The following is a 16064-nucleotide window of genomic DNA, read 5'->3' as shown; positions in this document are numbered from 1 at the left end:
TGATGGCCACCAAACTGTACGGGAAAGGATTTCTAGCGTCTTCTGAATTCCAGGGTGTCCAGCAGTCCTACTATTATGTGCCTCTGCAAGAACCGCCTTCCTTAAATGGACTGGAACAAATAGACATCGCTCCGGAGTAGTATCAGGGGGCTAATCTCTGAAATCTCTGAAGTGTGATACTCAGGTCTTGGGTTAACCCAGCATGGATTATAGAAGGTGGAATAATAGGCTCTGGGCTTGTAACTGGAACGTGGTGTGCCAAGAAACTTCTGGACAGAGCATCTGCCCGGACATTTTTGGAACCTGGTCGGTAGGTGATCACGGAATTAAAACGGGCAAAGAATAACGACCAACGGGCCTGTCTGGGATTTAGGCGTTTGGCCGTTTGAATATATTGTAAGTTCTTGTGGTCTGTAATAACAGAGATCTGATGTGAAGCACCCTCCAGCCAATGCCGCCACTCCTTGAAGGCCCATTTGATTGCCAATAGTTCCCTATTACCGACATTGTAGTTGGCTTCTGCTGAAGAGAACTTACGGGAGAAATAGGCACATGGGTGTAGACGATGAGTATGAAGATCCTTCTGTGATAAGATAGCACCGGCACCGACGTCAGAGGTGTCGACCTCAAGAACAAATGCCTTAGCTGGATCCGGGTGTCTAAGGACCTGAGCGGACACAAAGGCTTTTTTCAAGCTTTCGAATGAGGCCACTGCTTGGGGCGACCAATTAGTTGAAACCATTCCTTTGTGAGTCAGGGCGACAATGGGAGCCACAAAGTCAGCAAAGCCACAAATCAACCTTTTATAGTAGTTGGCGAAGCCCAGGAACCTCTGCACCGCCTTAAGATTGTTTTGTTGCACCCAAGCCAAGATAGCCTGAACCTTAGTTGGATCCATGGAGAATCCCTCAGAAGAGATTACGTAACCCAAAAAGGATACCTTCTGCACCTCGAACTCACACTTTTCTAGTTTGGCGTAAAGGTGGTTTTCTCGCGGTTTCCGTAGAACCTGTTTGACGTGATCCTGATGTAAGGATAAAGATTTAGAATAGATGAGGATATCATCTAAATAGACGACTATGAAACAATCAAGGAACTCCCGAAGAACTTCATTAATCGGGTCCTGGAATACTGCAGGTGCATTGCTAAGACCAAACGGCATGACCAGATACTCGTAGTGGCCAAAGTGTGTATTGAATGCCGTCTTCCATTCATCTCCTTCTTTGATATGGATTGTCACTCACCGGACCGTGAGTGCCTCTGCGCTGGTGCGTGGCTCACTAGCCTTCCTGCCGGCACCTATCCTGAACCGCGGCCGTCCGCCATCCTGATGGTCTGCGCATGCGCAGTTCCCAAGAACTCTTGTGACTGTTGCTTTTAATCCAAATTGGTTGATCAGGCAACTCCCTATTTAAGGCACCTGTGTGCATTACCTCATTGCCTGATCTTGGAGTCTCATTCCCTGTGAGTCTCTGAAGGTGTTCCCTGTGTTCTACTAGTGTCTTCAGTTTCCTGCTGATTCCTGATCTACTCATCGCTGGTTTCCATACCCGCTACTATCTCCTGTGTACTACTCGTGTCTTCAGTTCCTGTGGATTCCCTGTGCTACTCATCGCTGGTTTCCATACCTGCTACAGTCTCCTGTTTCCTGCTTGTGTCCTCAGCTGGACTCTGATTACCGGATCTACTCACCTGTGGTTCCTACACTCGTCTCTGCCGTCCAGTGTCTCTGCAGTTCCTGCATCTCCCTGTGGACAGACTGTTCTACTGAATAGCGGTATGCCTATCGGTTATTGACTTTCTACGTTTACTCTGCATATCCGCTAGGACTAGTTTCCACGCTCAACAGCGGTATCCATATGCGCTATAGACTGTTATTGTTACGCTGCATACCTGTTTGGAATTACCGTACTACTCAGTCGTTATATGCATAACTGTGATTGACTATCCATTATTGGCCTGCATATCTGTGCTGAGCAAGTCTCTACGAAGCAGCGCCACACATACCGTTATATAGACTTTGTTGGATACGCTGCATACCTATTGGGATCAAGTTCCTCTGTGCTCTCAGTGTCTGCATCCTATTATCTTTGTATGCTTCCACTCATCAACACTTGTACACATCCTCACCTATTAAGCAGTGGTACAACTTGCTATACGCAGACCACTGACTTCCCCGCTACCTACCTGCACCTGGACAAGTCTTCTCACCATAAGCAGTGGTACAACTTGCTATACGCAGATCACTGACTTCCCCGCTACCTACCTGCACCTGGACAAGTCTTCTCACTATAAGCAGTGGTACAACTTGCTGTACGCAGACCACTGACTTCCCTGCTACCTCCCTGCATCTATTCACGTCCATCCTGATCTCCGTGTTCAAATCTGCATTTCCATTATATCAGCTAGTCGGTGATTCTTTGACCAAAGAAAGCTGCAAGTCACTGACTTTCCTATTGGCATTCTCTCTCCATCTGCTGTGATATTTGTTCCGCTAGTCACCCCGCTACCAGAGGACCGTTGTGTGAGCTTCACTACTCTGGTAAGCCCTGTCATCTGGTGAAATCCTGGGCAAGACTCCTAGTGCCCGTGACAGTAAGATCAGGCCATGACAGACCCAGGATCGCAACCAACAGCTATAGAGATGCTGCAGTATCTGGTCACCCGTATCGAACAACAAGATGTTCGCCAACAACAGTTGTTGCAATTTTGTCAGGCTTTAGCCTCCCAAGGAACCCCTGTGCAAAATGTAGCAGCAACCGTTGAGCTTCCAGTGTCTCCATCTCCTTCCCCAGTGCCATCCCAGGTGTCCATCGCTTCCACGCGACACCTGCCTACTCCTAAATATGATGGAGATCCCAAAACCTGTAGGGGCTTTCTTAATCAATGCTCCGTTCATTTTGAACTTCAACCTCATAACTTCTCTACTCATCGTTCCAAAGTGGCCTACCTCATCTCTTTGTTTTCCGGACAGGCTCTCGCATGGGCCTCCCCTCTGTGGGAAAGAAATGACCCTTTATTGCAAGATAGTGCCTTGTTTATTTCTACGTTTCGAAGTATTTTTGACGAACCTGGTCGTGTTATCTCTGCAGCTTCCAGTATCCTCCGACTACGCCAAGGATCTCGGACTGTGGCTCAGTATGTCATTCAATTTCGGATACTTGCCTCTGAACTTCAGTGAAACACTGAGGCACTGATCGCCGCCTTCTGGCAGGGGCTTTCCGATAATATTTAAAGACGCACTGACCTCTCAAGAGTTACCCTCCTCCTTGGATGATTTGATTTCCCTTTGCCATCGTGTAGACATGAGATTTCGTGAGAGAGATTCCGAGAGAATAACTTCCTGCAAAGCGCCTCTTCGCTCAGTATCTCAAGTTCGTCATTCTCCACCTCCAGTAGAACCTATTGAGCTAGGTCGCTCTAAACTAACATCTGAGGAGAGATACCGAAGAGTGAAAAATAGACTCTGTATCTATTGCGCTGACTCTACTCACATGCTGAACTCATGTCCTAGGAAGTCGGGAAATGCCAGGCCCTAACCAGTTCTAGAGAGGTAAGGTTAGGGTCCCTGGAGTCCTTTCCATGTTCTACGAATGTGAAAGTTTGTGCTTTTGATGTCACCGTTTCCTTTGCTACCAAATCCTTTGTCTCTCAAGCACTTATAGGGGGGTATTCAATTAGCCTTGATTTCGCGATTCCGATAATATTTAACGCGTTTTCGCGTTAGCATAGAGTGCACACAATTCAATTCCCCTTATTTTACGCGTTTAAGTCAGAAATAAACATGTTACGCAAAATCTTACCAAGCCCATAGAACAAGTGCAGGCAGGCTATTCAATTGTAAATTTTCGCTTTAACGCATGTCCAACAAAATCGCGTTTAGTCATTTTTTCGATCGCACCATTGAAGGTCTTTTAAAAGCGTTAATGATTCCTTTAATGTCCAAACTTATTTTAATATGGGGCTTTTTTGATAATATTATACTCATTAAACTTCTCTAACTTGATAATTGTGTAATAAAAATAACTTTAATCCCATGAAAATACAAAAAGTTTGTAAAATGATATTTAAATACACCCCCTTTAGAAAAAAACAAATGGTATAGTCCACTGGATTAAAATTAAAAACATTAGTTTCATTTCTCATTCAACTGACCTGAGAGAAAATATTAAAGAGGAGACTGAGACAACTGTTTGGTTTTGTATATCTAAAATTTATATCTAGCAGATAGTTAAGGATTTTTATTTATATAAAATTGTTAATATCTAGCATTATTTATAGTTAAAAACTGTTAATAGTTTAATATCTAGCAGTATTTATAGTTAATGATTTATATTTCTATAAAACTGTTAATAGTTTAATATCTAGCAGTATTTATACTGCTAGGTAGTTAATTAATAATAATAATAATAATAGTTAATTAATACTTTAATACTTAAATTTATTTATTTTTTTATATTTTTTTTATAAGAAATTTACAAAGGCATTAGTAATGGAGCCATTTTCAACAAACGTTTGGCAGTTTATGTATGCAGCATGTATTGATGAATGTGCACATGCTGGTTTGCTTGTTGAGGGAGAGGAAAGAAATACTTTGGAAATAGAGGAGAATGTAGATGTGCATGTGGCTGCAAGTGAGGGAGAGAATGCTGTGGCTCCATTACTTGATGCAAGGGTTCGGGTCCCACGGCCCCGTCTGTACCGCACACGTCGGTTACTTGATGGGGTCCCTGAGGATGAGGTGATAAGATTATATCGCCTATCCTCAGTTGCAATTTATTCTTTATATGACCTCCTTAAAGAGGACCTGGAACCAACAGTCCCCAAAAACCATGCTGTGCCTGGATTGGCAAAGCTGCTTGGGGCATTGCATTTTTTAGCGTCGGGAACCTTTCAACCGACATTGTCCGTAATTGCGGGTTTCTCCCAACCCACATTTTCACGGAGTTTGTTCCAGGTCCTTAAAGCCATGAAAAAACATACTAGGGAATTTATTAAATTCCCACAGTCTGAATTAGAATGGCAGGAGGTCAAATCCAATTTTTATAGTGTGGCACGTATGCCAAATGTCCTGGGTGCAATAGATTGCACCCATGTGGCACTCACACCTCCGCACAGAATGGAAGAGAGCTTTCGAAACCGAAAGCACTTCCATTCCATGAATGTGCAGATGGTGTGTGATGCCAGAAAAAAAATCCTAAATGTTTGTGTTGGCTTCCCTGGTTCCTCTCATGATTCTTTTATTTTGCAGAATTCAGGAGTGTTCAAGAGGTTTGAGGAGGGAGATTTTCCTCATGGATGGCTCCTGGGTAAGTTATATCTAGGTAATCGCTATTAATAATTATTTCTAAAATGAGAAGAGCACTAATAAAAAAATTTTTTTTTTTTAATAGGTGATGCAGGATATGGGAGCCAGCCCTGGTTGCTCACTCCAGTGTCCAATCCAATTTCTGATGCTGAAAAAAGGTACCAAGCGGCACATATAGCCACCAGAGGTGTAATTGAGCGTACCTTTGGGCTACTTAAGAGCCGGTTCCGCTGTTTGGACAGGTCCGGTGGTGCGCTTCTGTACTCACCATCAAAAGTTTGCCTTATTGTTATTGCTTGTAGCATTCTGCACAATATCTGTTTGGCAAATAATTTGGAGGTAGAGATAGATCCTGCTGTTTTACAGGATCAAGACCTTTCTTCAGCCACAGCATTTGGTCGGGAAACAGGAACTCGTGAGCGCCAGCGTTTAATTTTGGATTTTTTCTCATGTAAGTGTAAATTTTGTAATGTCATAATTTTTTTTTATAAATATAAATTAATTAATAAGTAATAGTTTTTGTTTTTTTTTTGTTTTTTTTTCAGGACTTCAAATTATTTAGTGGGAGATAGCTCCAACAATCGTTGTTCGGCGTTCGATTAAAGGATTTTTATATATATATATATATATATATATGTTTTTATTTGAAAATATGTTTTAATGTTAATAACTGTTAGTTAAGATAAAAGGATCCAGCAACTGAATTTTAAAGACCGAGGCCATGAAGCTTTTCAAGAGCCAGCTTCTTGGACAGGTGGGTGTCATCATATGTAAACTGCACCATGCTATGTTCTGTGTAATGTAACCTTATGTAAAGTATAACTACTGACACATAATCACACTGAAATTACATTTTTTCTCTTTTCCTTTCTCCAAAATGTACCTGTCACACCCATTCCACTGTGGATTGCAGACGGAACCAGCGACTGGATTTCAAAGACCTAGGCCATGAAGCTTTTCAAGAGCCAGCTTCTTGGACAGGTGGGTGTCATCATATGTAAACTGCACCATGCTATGTTCTGTGTAATGTAACCTTATGTAAAGTATCACTACTGACACATAATCACACTGAAATTACATTTTTTCTCTTTTCCTTTCTCCAAAATGTACCCGTCACACCCATTCCACTGTGGATTGCAGACGGAACCAGCGACTGGATTTCAAAGACCTAGGCCATGAAGCTTTTCAAGAGCCAGCTTCTTGGACAGGTGGGTGTCATCATATGTAAACTGCACCATGCTATGTTCTGTGTGATGTAACCTTATGTAAAGTATCACTACTGACACATAATCACACTGAAATTACATTTTTTCTCTTTTCCTTTCTCCAAAATGTACCTGTCACACCCATTCCACTGTGGATTGCAGACTGGATTGGATGGAATTGGATTCTGGATTGCATGGAATATTGGCCCACTTCTATTGTTTGTTTTTTGTTAAATATAATGTATACTATTTAAATACCACCAAAAACCTAAATTATAAGAGAAATGTTTGTTTGTATCCCAAAAAGTTAATCACTCTTTAAAATGTATTAATACATTTTTTCTAACCAAATTGATGTGTTGAACAAGTATTTATATTTCTATTATATTGTACAACAATCTTTCTAGATTATAATAATGAAAGACACATGTTTTAAACAAAACTATAACATCTTTTAATAATTTACATATTTTCTTTGTGCAATAAAATTTATATATCACAATTTAATTTCTGTGGTCTTTGCTTTTCTCCAATTTCTTGTATTTTTCATAGTAGTTCTTCTATCCTCTTCAGTTGGCTGTGAATTAATTAAAAGTGTTTAATTTTTATTTAAAAAAAAAAAAAACATATACAGTTGAATAAAAATTGCAACATTAGCATCATTAACAATCAATCCTCTATTTTAATTTTCGTTAGGATTAAGTATTATTATTAAAAAAAACACTGATAATATTTCTGGATATTTTTTTTTTTTTGGGCGCTGTTATCAATAACATTTTACATTTAATTTTTTTTTACAATGAATGTTACAATTGTTAAAAACATTAACATATAAAAACAATTTAATGTGTATTTATATCTCAATAACATACCGTGTTTAATTATAGGCAAAACTAAGTTCTTGTCGTTAGTTCTTCTTTGGTATAACTTCATGATTTGTAGCATAGACCATTAGATGATTATAAAATCTTTTGTCTAAGGGATTTAAACAGAAAAAAAATATATATATAATACCTAATATAAAATGTAACATAATCAGATTAATTTTAACACAAATATTTCACTTACCATTGTTAAATATTCTTACAGTAATTGAAGGATTACGTGCATTTTTCCATTGTAACTGTGTATTTTCAACTAAAAAATTTTTTTTATTTTTTTTAAATACATACATATAGGCATTCATATACACATATATCTATATATCTATATACACATACATATATATATGTACAAATGTGTGTGTGTATATATATGTATAAAAATAAATTAGAAGACAGGGGGCGCCACACAGTGCAATTATAAGTGATACATTGTCGTATTCATCCAGAGATATATAATTCCCGTACCAGATATTCAAAGTAATCGAGCCAATGATTTATATGATGAATTCCTTCTGATGGCACCACGAATAACCTGGTAATAAAGGTAATCTTGGATAGAAGATATCGCCTCCTGACATAGGGCAAGATGAACAGCTGCAAACTAAAATACAAGCCACAATGGTGTGATACCGTAAATGAACCAGACCAATATGCTTAAAAAGACGTCTAGATTGTCGCCGGCTGGTACCTTCCTCATCTGCAGACAGGTGTTGAATGACTGGGGAGCTGCCTACAGAATTTAAGTATTGGTCAGTTTTTATATCTGCCCTTCACAAGCGCTCTATTGGAAGTTTTGGGTATATATATCTCTCTATGTATGTATGTATGTATGTATGTATATATATATATATATATATATATATATATATATATATATATATGAAATATATATCTTTATGAATTTTTAAAAATATGCAAATACATACCTTTTTACATGTAAGGTTCATTGTGATCATCAAAATGAAATATTCCAAAATCTTCAAACGTTGGGAACTTGTAAAACTTGTTGCTCCATATTTATCAACAGATCAATTATATCTTCTATTTCTAAAAAAAAAAAAAAAAATTTAGAGAAATATATTGTTACTAAAATGTTGTTATTTAATATTGGAAATTCTTCCAATACTCACTTCGGTTCTTTCTTGGGAGGCTAAGATTCCGGAAAGAATAGTGGCAATGTCTCGATTTGTGTTTATCTGTAATTGCCTCTGTTTCGACATTTCCTCAGTAAGTCCAACAATGGCATCTTTGATTCCTCTCATGTTGTCTTCCATTGTTCTCCGAAACACTTTCTGGGAGTTTTCCATTTCTCTTGCAAGTGTTGTAAGTCTAGGAAAACTAGATGTTGAAGATGCAGTTTCCCCACGTTGTATTCTAGATTGTGAAGTGTCTTCCAAACGCTGAAATGTTTGCTGGAGTGCCTCAAAAGCTGTGGTTGTTGTTGTAGCTATTTTGAAAGAAAGAAAAAAATATATACGCATACATACATATAGAAACTCACAACTATTTATTTAGAAACATGCTATATTGTTTGACATTATAAAAAATATAATTATGACTCTACACTTACGCTGAACCACAGGAATTTCTGGTGGAAATGATAAAGAACCAGACTGATGGGAGTTTTCTGATTCTGGAAAAAAAAAATGACATTTTTTTATGACGTTAGTTACATTTGTATGTATAATAAGGTCAGTATGAACTTGGCACTTTGTATTAATGATGGAAACTTACTGGTAGATACACAAAACGTTTGATTTATATCCTAAATGACCAGGGCCCTCTTACCAACTATTTGGGCCCCCGGGTAAAGACATGCACCTGGGCCCATATACGTCTGAGGCAGCGCAAGACAAAAAAAAAAAAAAGAGAAAAAAACCCCACAAACTTACCTTTAGGACAGCTGGCGAACCGGCTACCTCCCTGTTCTCCTCCTCCTTCACATTCTGCAATGCTTGACTGGCGGGCGTTATGACGTGTCACCCAAAATGCACTGCCAGCGCCACACGGAGGAGGACAACAGGGAGGGAGCCAGATTGCCAGCTGTCCTAAAGTTAAAAATATTTTTCTTGTACTGCTTCGGAAAGACTTACCTGGCCTGCAGGGCCCCCGGCCACCTGCCCATTATGGCCAATGTGAAAGAAGCCCCTGTAAACGACTAACCTATATACCTTTAATCAGTGGCCTATGATGAATTTTATAAATAGTAGCTAAGTTACATTTTTTGTCCAAAGAAAATTTTTACTTACCATTTCTAGCAAAATCACATGTTTCTGTATCCTCAATAGTGGTTACATCACTGTCTGCAGCTCTTGCCTCTTGTTGCTTCTCTCTCAGGTTTTCTAAGGATAAACAATAAAACATGTTGCTATTATTATCTAATTGTAAATGATTTATTTCCTCATCAACAGATTATTTTAACCTAATGACAATTTGAAATATTTAACAAATAAACAAAAAGAAAAAGGCTTTGCAATGTTGAATGTAGAATGTATATTGGACTATCATTCACCTGCAACGGATTCCGAAATGTTCTGTAATGACGCCAATTCTGCCCTTGAACTACATGGTTGCTCTTCAAATGCAGTCTCTGAAACATAAAACAATGTTAAAAATTTGGCCAAAAATCCGATTTTAATAAATTTAAGATTTTTTTATATATTTTTTTTAAAACCAACCTCTTCTTCTTTTTTCTGTGATGTTAGTCACGGTAGAAACTGATGATACACTCGTTCGTTTTCTTGGGATTTCTGTTTGAAATTGCTTTGTTTTAGATTATTACAAGACAGATATATTTTTGTAAAAAAAATAAATTTTTTTTTTCATAAATACCTGTTGTCGCACGCGATCCTTTTTTCTTAGAGAGTAGGATGTCTTTGTGTGTTTGAACTACACAAAAAACAAAATTTAAATGGTTTTTAGATATTGATTGATGACATACACATATTTTTAAAACAAAAATTGCCCCCGACACTCTTCAAAATTGCCCCATGACTAATGTTTGGGCAAAAAAAAATAATGCCTGATTCATTAACCATTTACCTATATAAACTGCTAATTTTTGTCACTCGGCCAAAATAATGTTACAATGAAAGGGCTGCAAAATATTATTATGTTTTCCAAAAAAATAAAATACTGACGTTTTTCACGTAACACACAAATATCATCTGTGTACAAATAAGCTCTCAAAAATTAGTGCAACAGGAAAAAACAGGCAGTATTTAACTTATGTGCAAAACAGAATACTGACTTGCACACCTTGCATTGTTGCATGTTTTTGTCCAGGATACTTAAATAACGTTTCTAAACTTACGATCCTTAATGAATCATGGGCCATGTCATTAAATAGATTAGAATTAAATTATAAAAAAAATATAGGGTTCAAGACCAAACTCCTCCTTTATATGCCTTCTTTCACAGGATCATATATATATATATATATATATATATATACACACACACACAACTGACTTAACACATACATCGATAAACACACACATGTGTGTATACATATATTAAAATATATACACATACATACTATGGTGTAAGAGACAAGAAAACAAACACACACATACACAAAAAAATGTGCACGTTTTAGACCATAAGAACAGTATATTAAAGATAGGCGTGTATATATAAGAGTGATTATTAAGATAAAAATGGATCAATATCTACAATTTAACCGCTATGGCTATATTTATCCATTTATATGTTAATAAACACGCTTATATATACATGTCTAGCTTTAATATACTTTTTTTTATGTTCTAAAACATTCACATGTTTTGGTGTATGTGTGTGTTTGTTTTCTTGTCTCTTACACCATAGTATGTATGTGTATATATTTTAATATATGTACACACACACACCTAAAAAATAAAGATATCTATATATAATCATATGCACACATTCACAACCACCTGTTTAATGTTTATTCATTCATCTATATCAAAAATATAACTAAAATGGGTATATTTTAGATAAAGAGAAATGAGTATACATAAAACAGTGTTGATTGAGAATGTGTGCATATAAAAACTATAAATATATTTGATTTACATTGAAAAAAGTTTGGGCTGCATGATATACACACACCAAAATCCTATGTTATTATTGTCAAGGTGGGGTTCATCTACATATTGCTTTGTATGTGTACAAATTTCAATCGACAGCTGTGTGTACATTGTAAAATAAATTTGGAATACAAACACAAATGTACAGTAACAATAACCATGGGCAATGATAACATATGATTTTCTTTTGAGAATATATTTTAGACATGAGATATGTGTGTGTGTGTGTGTTGGTATGTGTGTGTTTGTATGTATGTGTGTGTGTACATGTGTGTGACTGGTAAAATATATTCAAACAAAAAACACTTACCAACTTGGCTGGCAGCTGTGTCAGGACGTCCTTTTGAGCTTTTCTTAGATGGCCGCTTGGAAGTTGGCTCTACAATTAAATTTAACAGTGTTAAAATTAAAATTATTTAAAAAATTAATAAAAAATAAAAAAAAAATAATTTACACTTCCTCATACATATAAACATATATACATACCTTCTGATAAATATGTTGAAGGTTCCTCTGTGTCCACAGCACCTTCCACACCTTCCACGAGTACAGGATCCAGGACCTCAGACAGCCTCACTTCCCAGGGTTTCATGGTGATATTTGCAGGTTTCCCACCACCAGTTCCTTTTGCATGCCTCTTGGACGCAGCCATCTTCTTCTTTACAATCCGCTTACAGTCCCGGAAACGTTTCCTGCAATGCTCAATAGATTTTGGAACTTGCCCACAAGAAGTCACCTTGTCAGAGATCTGACGCCAGATCTGGTTCCTCTGCTGATGACTTGTGACATGTGCCCGTTTACCATAAAGAACATCATAGTTAGTTACTATCGTGTCCACCAGGATGTTGTTCTGCTGCTCAGAGAAACGAGGTGCTCTGGTGATGTTACTACCACCTTCCTCGGGATCATCACCATCATCTTCTTCAGCCACTGTAGATTGCTGCGAGGGTCTGGAAGCCACTTTTTTAAGGAATCTCTGTCTTCTTCTTTCTTGTGCTCGCTCTTTTTCTTCTGTTTCATGCTGCCACTCTTCTCCACTGCTGATATCTTCTTCATCCAGGTGTACCTGTTCAGGAAGATTTTCCCTATGCTCCCTAGACATACTGATATATGTATGCTATGTAGCTGCTATGTAGCTGAAATAAATAAAAGAAATGCTGGAACTAAAAAGTAACTAAACTTTTATTTAATTGTGATTATTGCACACTTTTTCTGTATGCAGTATATTGATGTCTGCTATTAAATAAAATGTGTGGTGTTGTGTAGTGTTTGATTTAGTGTGTGGTGTTAGTACTGTGTAAAAATATAACTTACTATAATGTAATGCAAAATGTAATGCAAAATATAATGTAATGCAATGTAAATAATGTGAAAATAATGAATAAAGGTATATAAAGATGCAAAAAGTACAATCCAGAAGCTCACAAAACCAGAGGGTCTCAGGAATCAGCCACCAGCATCGAAATCTCTGCAAAATGGCACTTTGCAAAACAAAGTTGTTTTTTTTTATAGAAATGTGGGCGGGAAATCGCGAACGGCGGGAAAAGGGTAAAAAAAAAAAAAGCACTTCGTACAAGTCGGATATTACGCGATAAGGGGCTGGGTTAGGTATTACAATTGAATACCGTCATTTCCGGGAAGTTGATTTTTTGCGATGTCCGCGGTTCTGCGTATTCGCGATATATTACGCGAATACGCGGACAATTGAATACCCCCCATAGATTCTGGAGCTGCTGGAAATTTTATCTCTAGTTCCCTAGTGAATCAATGGTCTCTACCAGTGATTTCCTTAAAGGATCCAATTGCCGTTACTGCTATTGATGGATCACGTATAATTAATGGTCTCATTACTCAAAGTACGTCTCCACTGACTCTTCAAATTCGAGCCTTACACCAAGAAAAAATTTCTTTATTGATCCTTCCTGTTACTACCAGTCCCATCGTACTAGGTCTTCCATGGCTTCAACTTCATTCCACTCAGATTGACTGGAACACTCCTCAAGTCACTTCCTGGGGTCCCGAATGTCGTCACCGTTGTCTCTCTTAAGTTGTTCCACTCAAAATACAGCAGTCGTCCATTTCACCATGTCCACCGGGCCTCCCTCCTCAGTATGCTTCCTTTGCGGATGTGTTCGATAAGGTTCAGTCAGAACGTCTTCCTCCTCATCGGGAATGGGATTGTCCGATTGACTTACAACCTGGCAAAAGTCCTCCTAGGGGCCGTGTGTATCCACTTTCATTACCTGAGACTCAAGCAACATCTGAGTATATTAAGGAGAACCTCCAGTGAGGATTTATCCGACCTTCTACCTCCCCCGCTGGAGCGGGGTTCTTTTTCGTAAAGAAGAAAGATGGATCATTACGTCCCTGTATAGATTTTCGTGGACTCAATGCCATTACCATCAAAAATCGGTACCCTATTCCGTTAATTACTGAACTTTTTGATCGCATTAAGGGAGCCCGGATCTTTACCAAGTTGGATCTTCGAGGTGCCTATAAATTAATCTGGATCAAGTCCGGAGACGAATGGAAGACAGCTTTTAACACCAGGGATGGCCATTATGAATATCTTGTTATGCCCTTTGGGTTGTGTAACGCCCCCGCTGTCTTCCAGGGTTTCATGAATGAGATCTTCCGGGACTTGCTGTATGTCTGTGTCGTCTATCTGGACGACATATTAATTTTTTCCCAGGATCTGCCCACTCATCATCAACAGGTGGCAGAGGTCCTTTCCAGACTCCGAAGAAATTCTTTATTTTGCAAACTAGAGAAATGTTCATTCAAGTTTCTCCAGATTCCATTCCTGGGATACATTGTGTCCAGAGTCGGTCTTAAGATGGATCCAGAAAAGGTAAACGCTGTATTACGTTGGCCCCAGCCAACTACTCTCCGAGCAATCCAACGCTTTTTAGGATTCGCAAATTATTACAGACGCTTCATTCAAGGGTTTTCATCCATTGCCTCTCCTATAGTGGCCCTGACCCACAAGGGGGCTAATACCAAACAGTGGTCCTCCGAGGCCCTTCAAGCTTTTCAGTCTCTCAAAAAGTCCTTCTCTTCTGCTCCTGTTCTTCGACAGCCTGATGTGACGCTTCCCTTCTTCCTAGAGGTAGACGCCTCTAATGTTGACTTAGGGGCCATATTATCCCAAAGATCGGAGCAACAAAAATTCCATCCTTGTGCCTTTTATTCCCGAGGTCTTTTACCCGCGGAGAGGAATTATACCATCGGGGACAAGGAGTTGTTGGCCATAAAAGCAGCATTAGAGGAATGGAGATATCTACTGGAGGGAGCTCGTCATCCTGTAACTATTTTTACGGATCACAAAAACCTGTTATATTTGCAGTCAGCTCAATGTTTGAATCCCCGTCAAGCAAGATGGTCTCTTTTCTTTTCCCATTTTGAACTTATTATAACCTTCAAACCGGCTGCCAAAAATAAAAAAGCAGACGCCCTGTCTCGGGCATTCGTGACGTCCTCAGACGTTGAAGATGGTCCTAACCATTCTATATTAGATATTAGTGTGTGTCGCTAGCCACTTCGTCTACCAAGGTGCTACCATTTGGGAGAACCCTCGTGCCTCCATCTCTTAGGAGGAAAATATTGTCTTGGTTCCATTCTTCACGTTTTTCTGGACATTCGGGTGAACGCAAGACCTTAGAAATCCTTTCTCGAAGCTACTGGTGGCCCTCTATGAGGAAAGATGTCAAAGACTTTGTGGCCGCTTGTGAGCTGTGTTCCCAGTTTAAAACTCCCCGCAGAACACCAGCGGGATTACTACAACTACTACCCATTCCTTCCAAACCTTGGACCCATATTAGTATGGACTTTGTCACCGATCTTCCTCCAAGTAAAAAGTGTAATACCATCTGGGTAGTGGTGGATCGATTTTCGAAAATGGCACATTTCGTTCCTTTGACCGGTTTACCTTCTTCATCTACTCTGGCTGAGCATTTCATCAAAGAGATTTTCCGAATTCATGGATGTCCTTCTGAGATTGTTTCCGATAGGGGAGTGCAATTCGTTTCCAGATTCTGGCGAGTCTTTTGTAAGACCTTGGGTATTCGGTTATCACTCTCATCTTCCTACCATCCTCAATCAAACGGACAGACCGAGAGGGTCAATCAAGATCTTGAAACTTTCATTAGGATGTTCCACTCAGCCAACCAAGACAACTGGGTAGATTTACTCCCATGGGCTGAATTCACCCATAACAACATGTATCACGAGTCATCTTCAAGAAGTCCATTCTTTGTGGTTTACGGTCACCATCCGTCTTTCCCGGAATTTCCTGCCCTCCCTCCCACCCAAGTTCCTGCTGTGGAGACTGTTTGTCAGACCTTCAAAGATATCTGGTCTCAGGTCAAAACCTGTTTAAAAAAGACATCTGCCAGATACAAGTCCTTTGCGGATAAAAAGAGGCGGGCTATTCCACCACTAAAGATTGGAGATCGTGTATGGCTTTCTACTAAAAATATTCGCTTGAAGGTTCCATCTATGAAGTTTGCTCCTCGTTTCATTGGTCCATATAGGATCATTCAAGTGATAAATCCAGTCTGTTTCAAACTTCTACTACCCAAGAACCTTCGTATCT

At 38.8% G+C, this 16064-nt stretch overlaps 1 protein-coding gene and 2 long non-coding RNA genes across 3 annotated transcripts; 1 reads left to right on the top strand and 2 right to left on the bottom strand.

The window, feature by feature from the left end:
* Nucleotides 1-5571: 5571 nt before the first annotated feature.
* On the top strand, nt 5572-6847 carry LOC142109373 (uncharacterized). Its single transcript, XR_012680357.1, has 3 exons — nt 5572-5759; nt 5854-6062; nt 6676-6847. It is a non-coding gene; the product is annotated as an uncharacterized LOC142109373 (long non-coding RNA).
* A 79-nt stretch (nt 6848-6926) lies between these two features.
* On the bottom strand, nt 6927-7606 carry LOC142109372 (uncharacterized). The gene is made up of 3 exons (XR_012680356.1): nt 7582-7606; nt 7386-7488; nt 6927-7090 (listed from the first exon to the last, which is right to left on the bottom strand). It is a non-coding gene; the product is annotated as an uncharacterized LOC142109372 (long non-coding RNA).
* Nucleotides 7607-8376: 770 nt separating this feature from the next.
* Nucleotides 8377-12572, bottom strand: LOC142108269 (uncharacterized). The gene is made up of 7 exons (XM_075191907.1): nt 11957-12572; nt 11781-11849; nt 10230-10286; nt 9910-9987; nt 9647-9739; nt 8968-9030; nt 8377-8444 (listed from the first exon to the last, which is right to left on the bottom strand). Exons 1-7 carry the CDS (start codon nt 12570-12572, stop codon nt 8377-8379), a joined length of 1044 nt encoding a protein of 347 aa, XP_075048008.1.
* Nucleotides 12573-16064: the final 3492 nt, after the last annotated feature.

Source organism: Mixophyes fleayi, chromosome 12 (assembly GCF_038048845.1).
Source record: "Mixophyes fleayi isolate aMixFle1 chromosome 12, aMixFle1.hap1, whole genome shotgun sequence".
NCBI classification, from domain to species: domain Eukaryota; kingdom Metazoa; phylum Chordata; class Amphibia; order Anura; family Limnodynastidae; genus Mixophyes; species Mixophyes fleayi.
Note: the sequence above shows the minus strand (reverse complement) of the source record. Positions and strands in the feature narration are given on the sequence as shown.

Bases quoted from the DNA above. Each gene is read 5' to 3' on its own strand.
- LOC142108269 (XM_075191907.1), bottom strand. From the start codon at position 12,572: ATGTCTAGGGAGCATAGGGAAAATCTTCCTGAACAGGTACACCTGGAT. The intron at 9,988-10,229 runs GTATTTATGAAA...TTTATGTTTCAG, and splicing joins AGGATCGCGTGCGACAACAG to AGACTGCATTTGAAGAGCAA. The intron at 8,445-8,967 runs GTAAGTGTAGAG...TTTTTTTTTTAG, and splicing joins AGAAATTCCTGTGGTTCAGC to AAATAGAAGATATAATTGAT.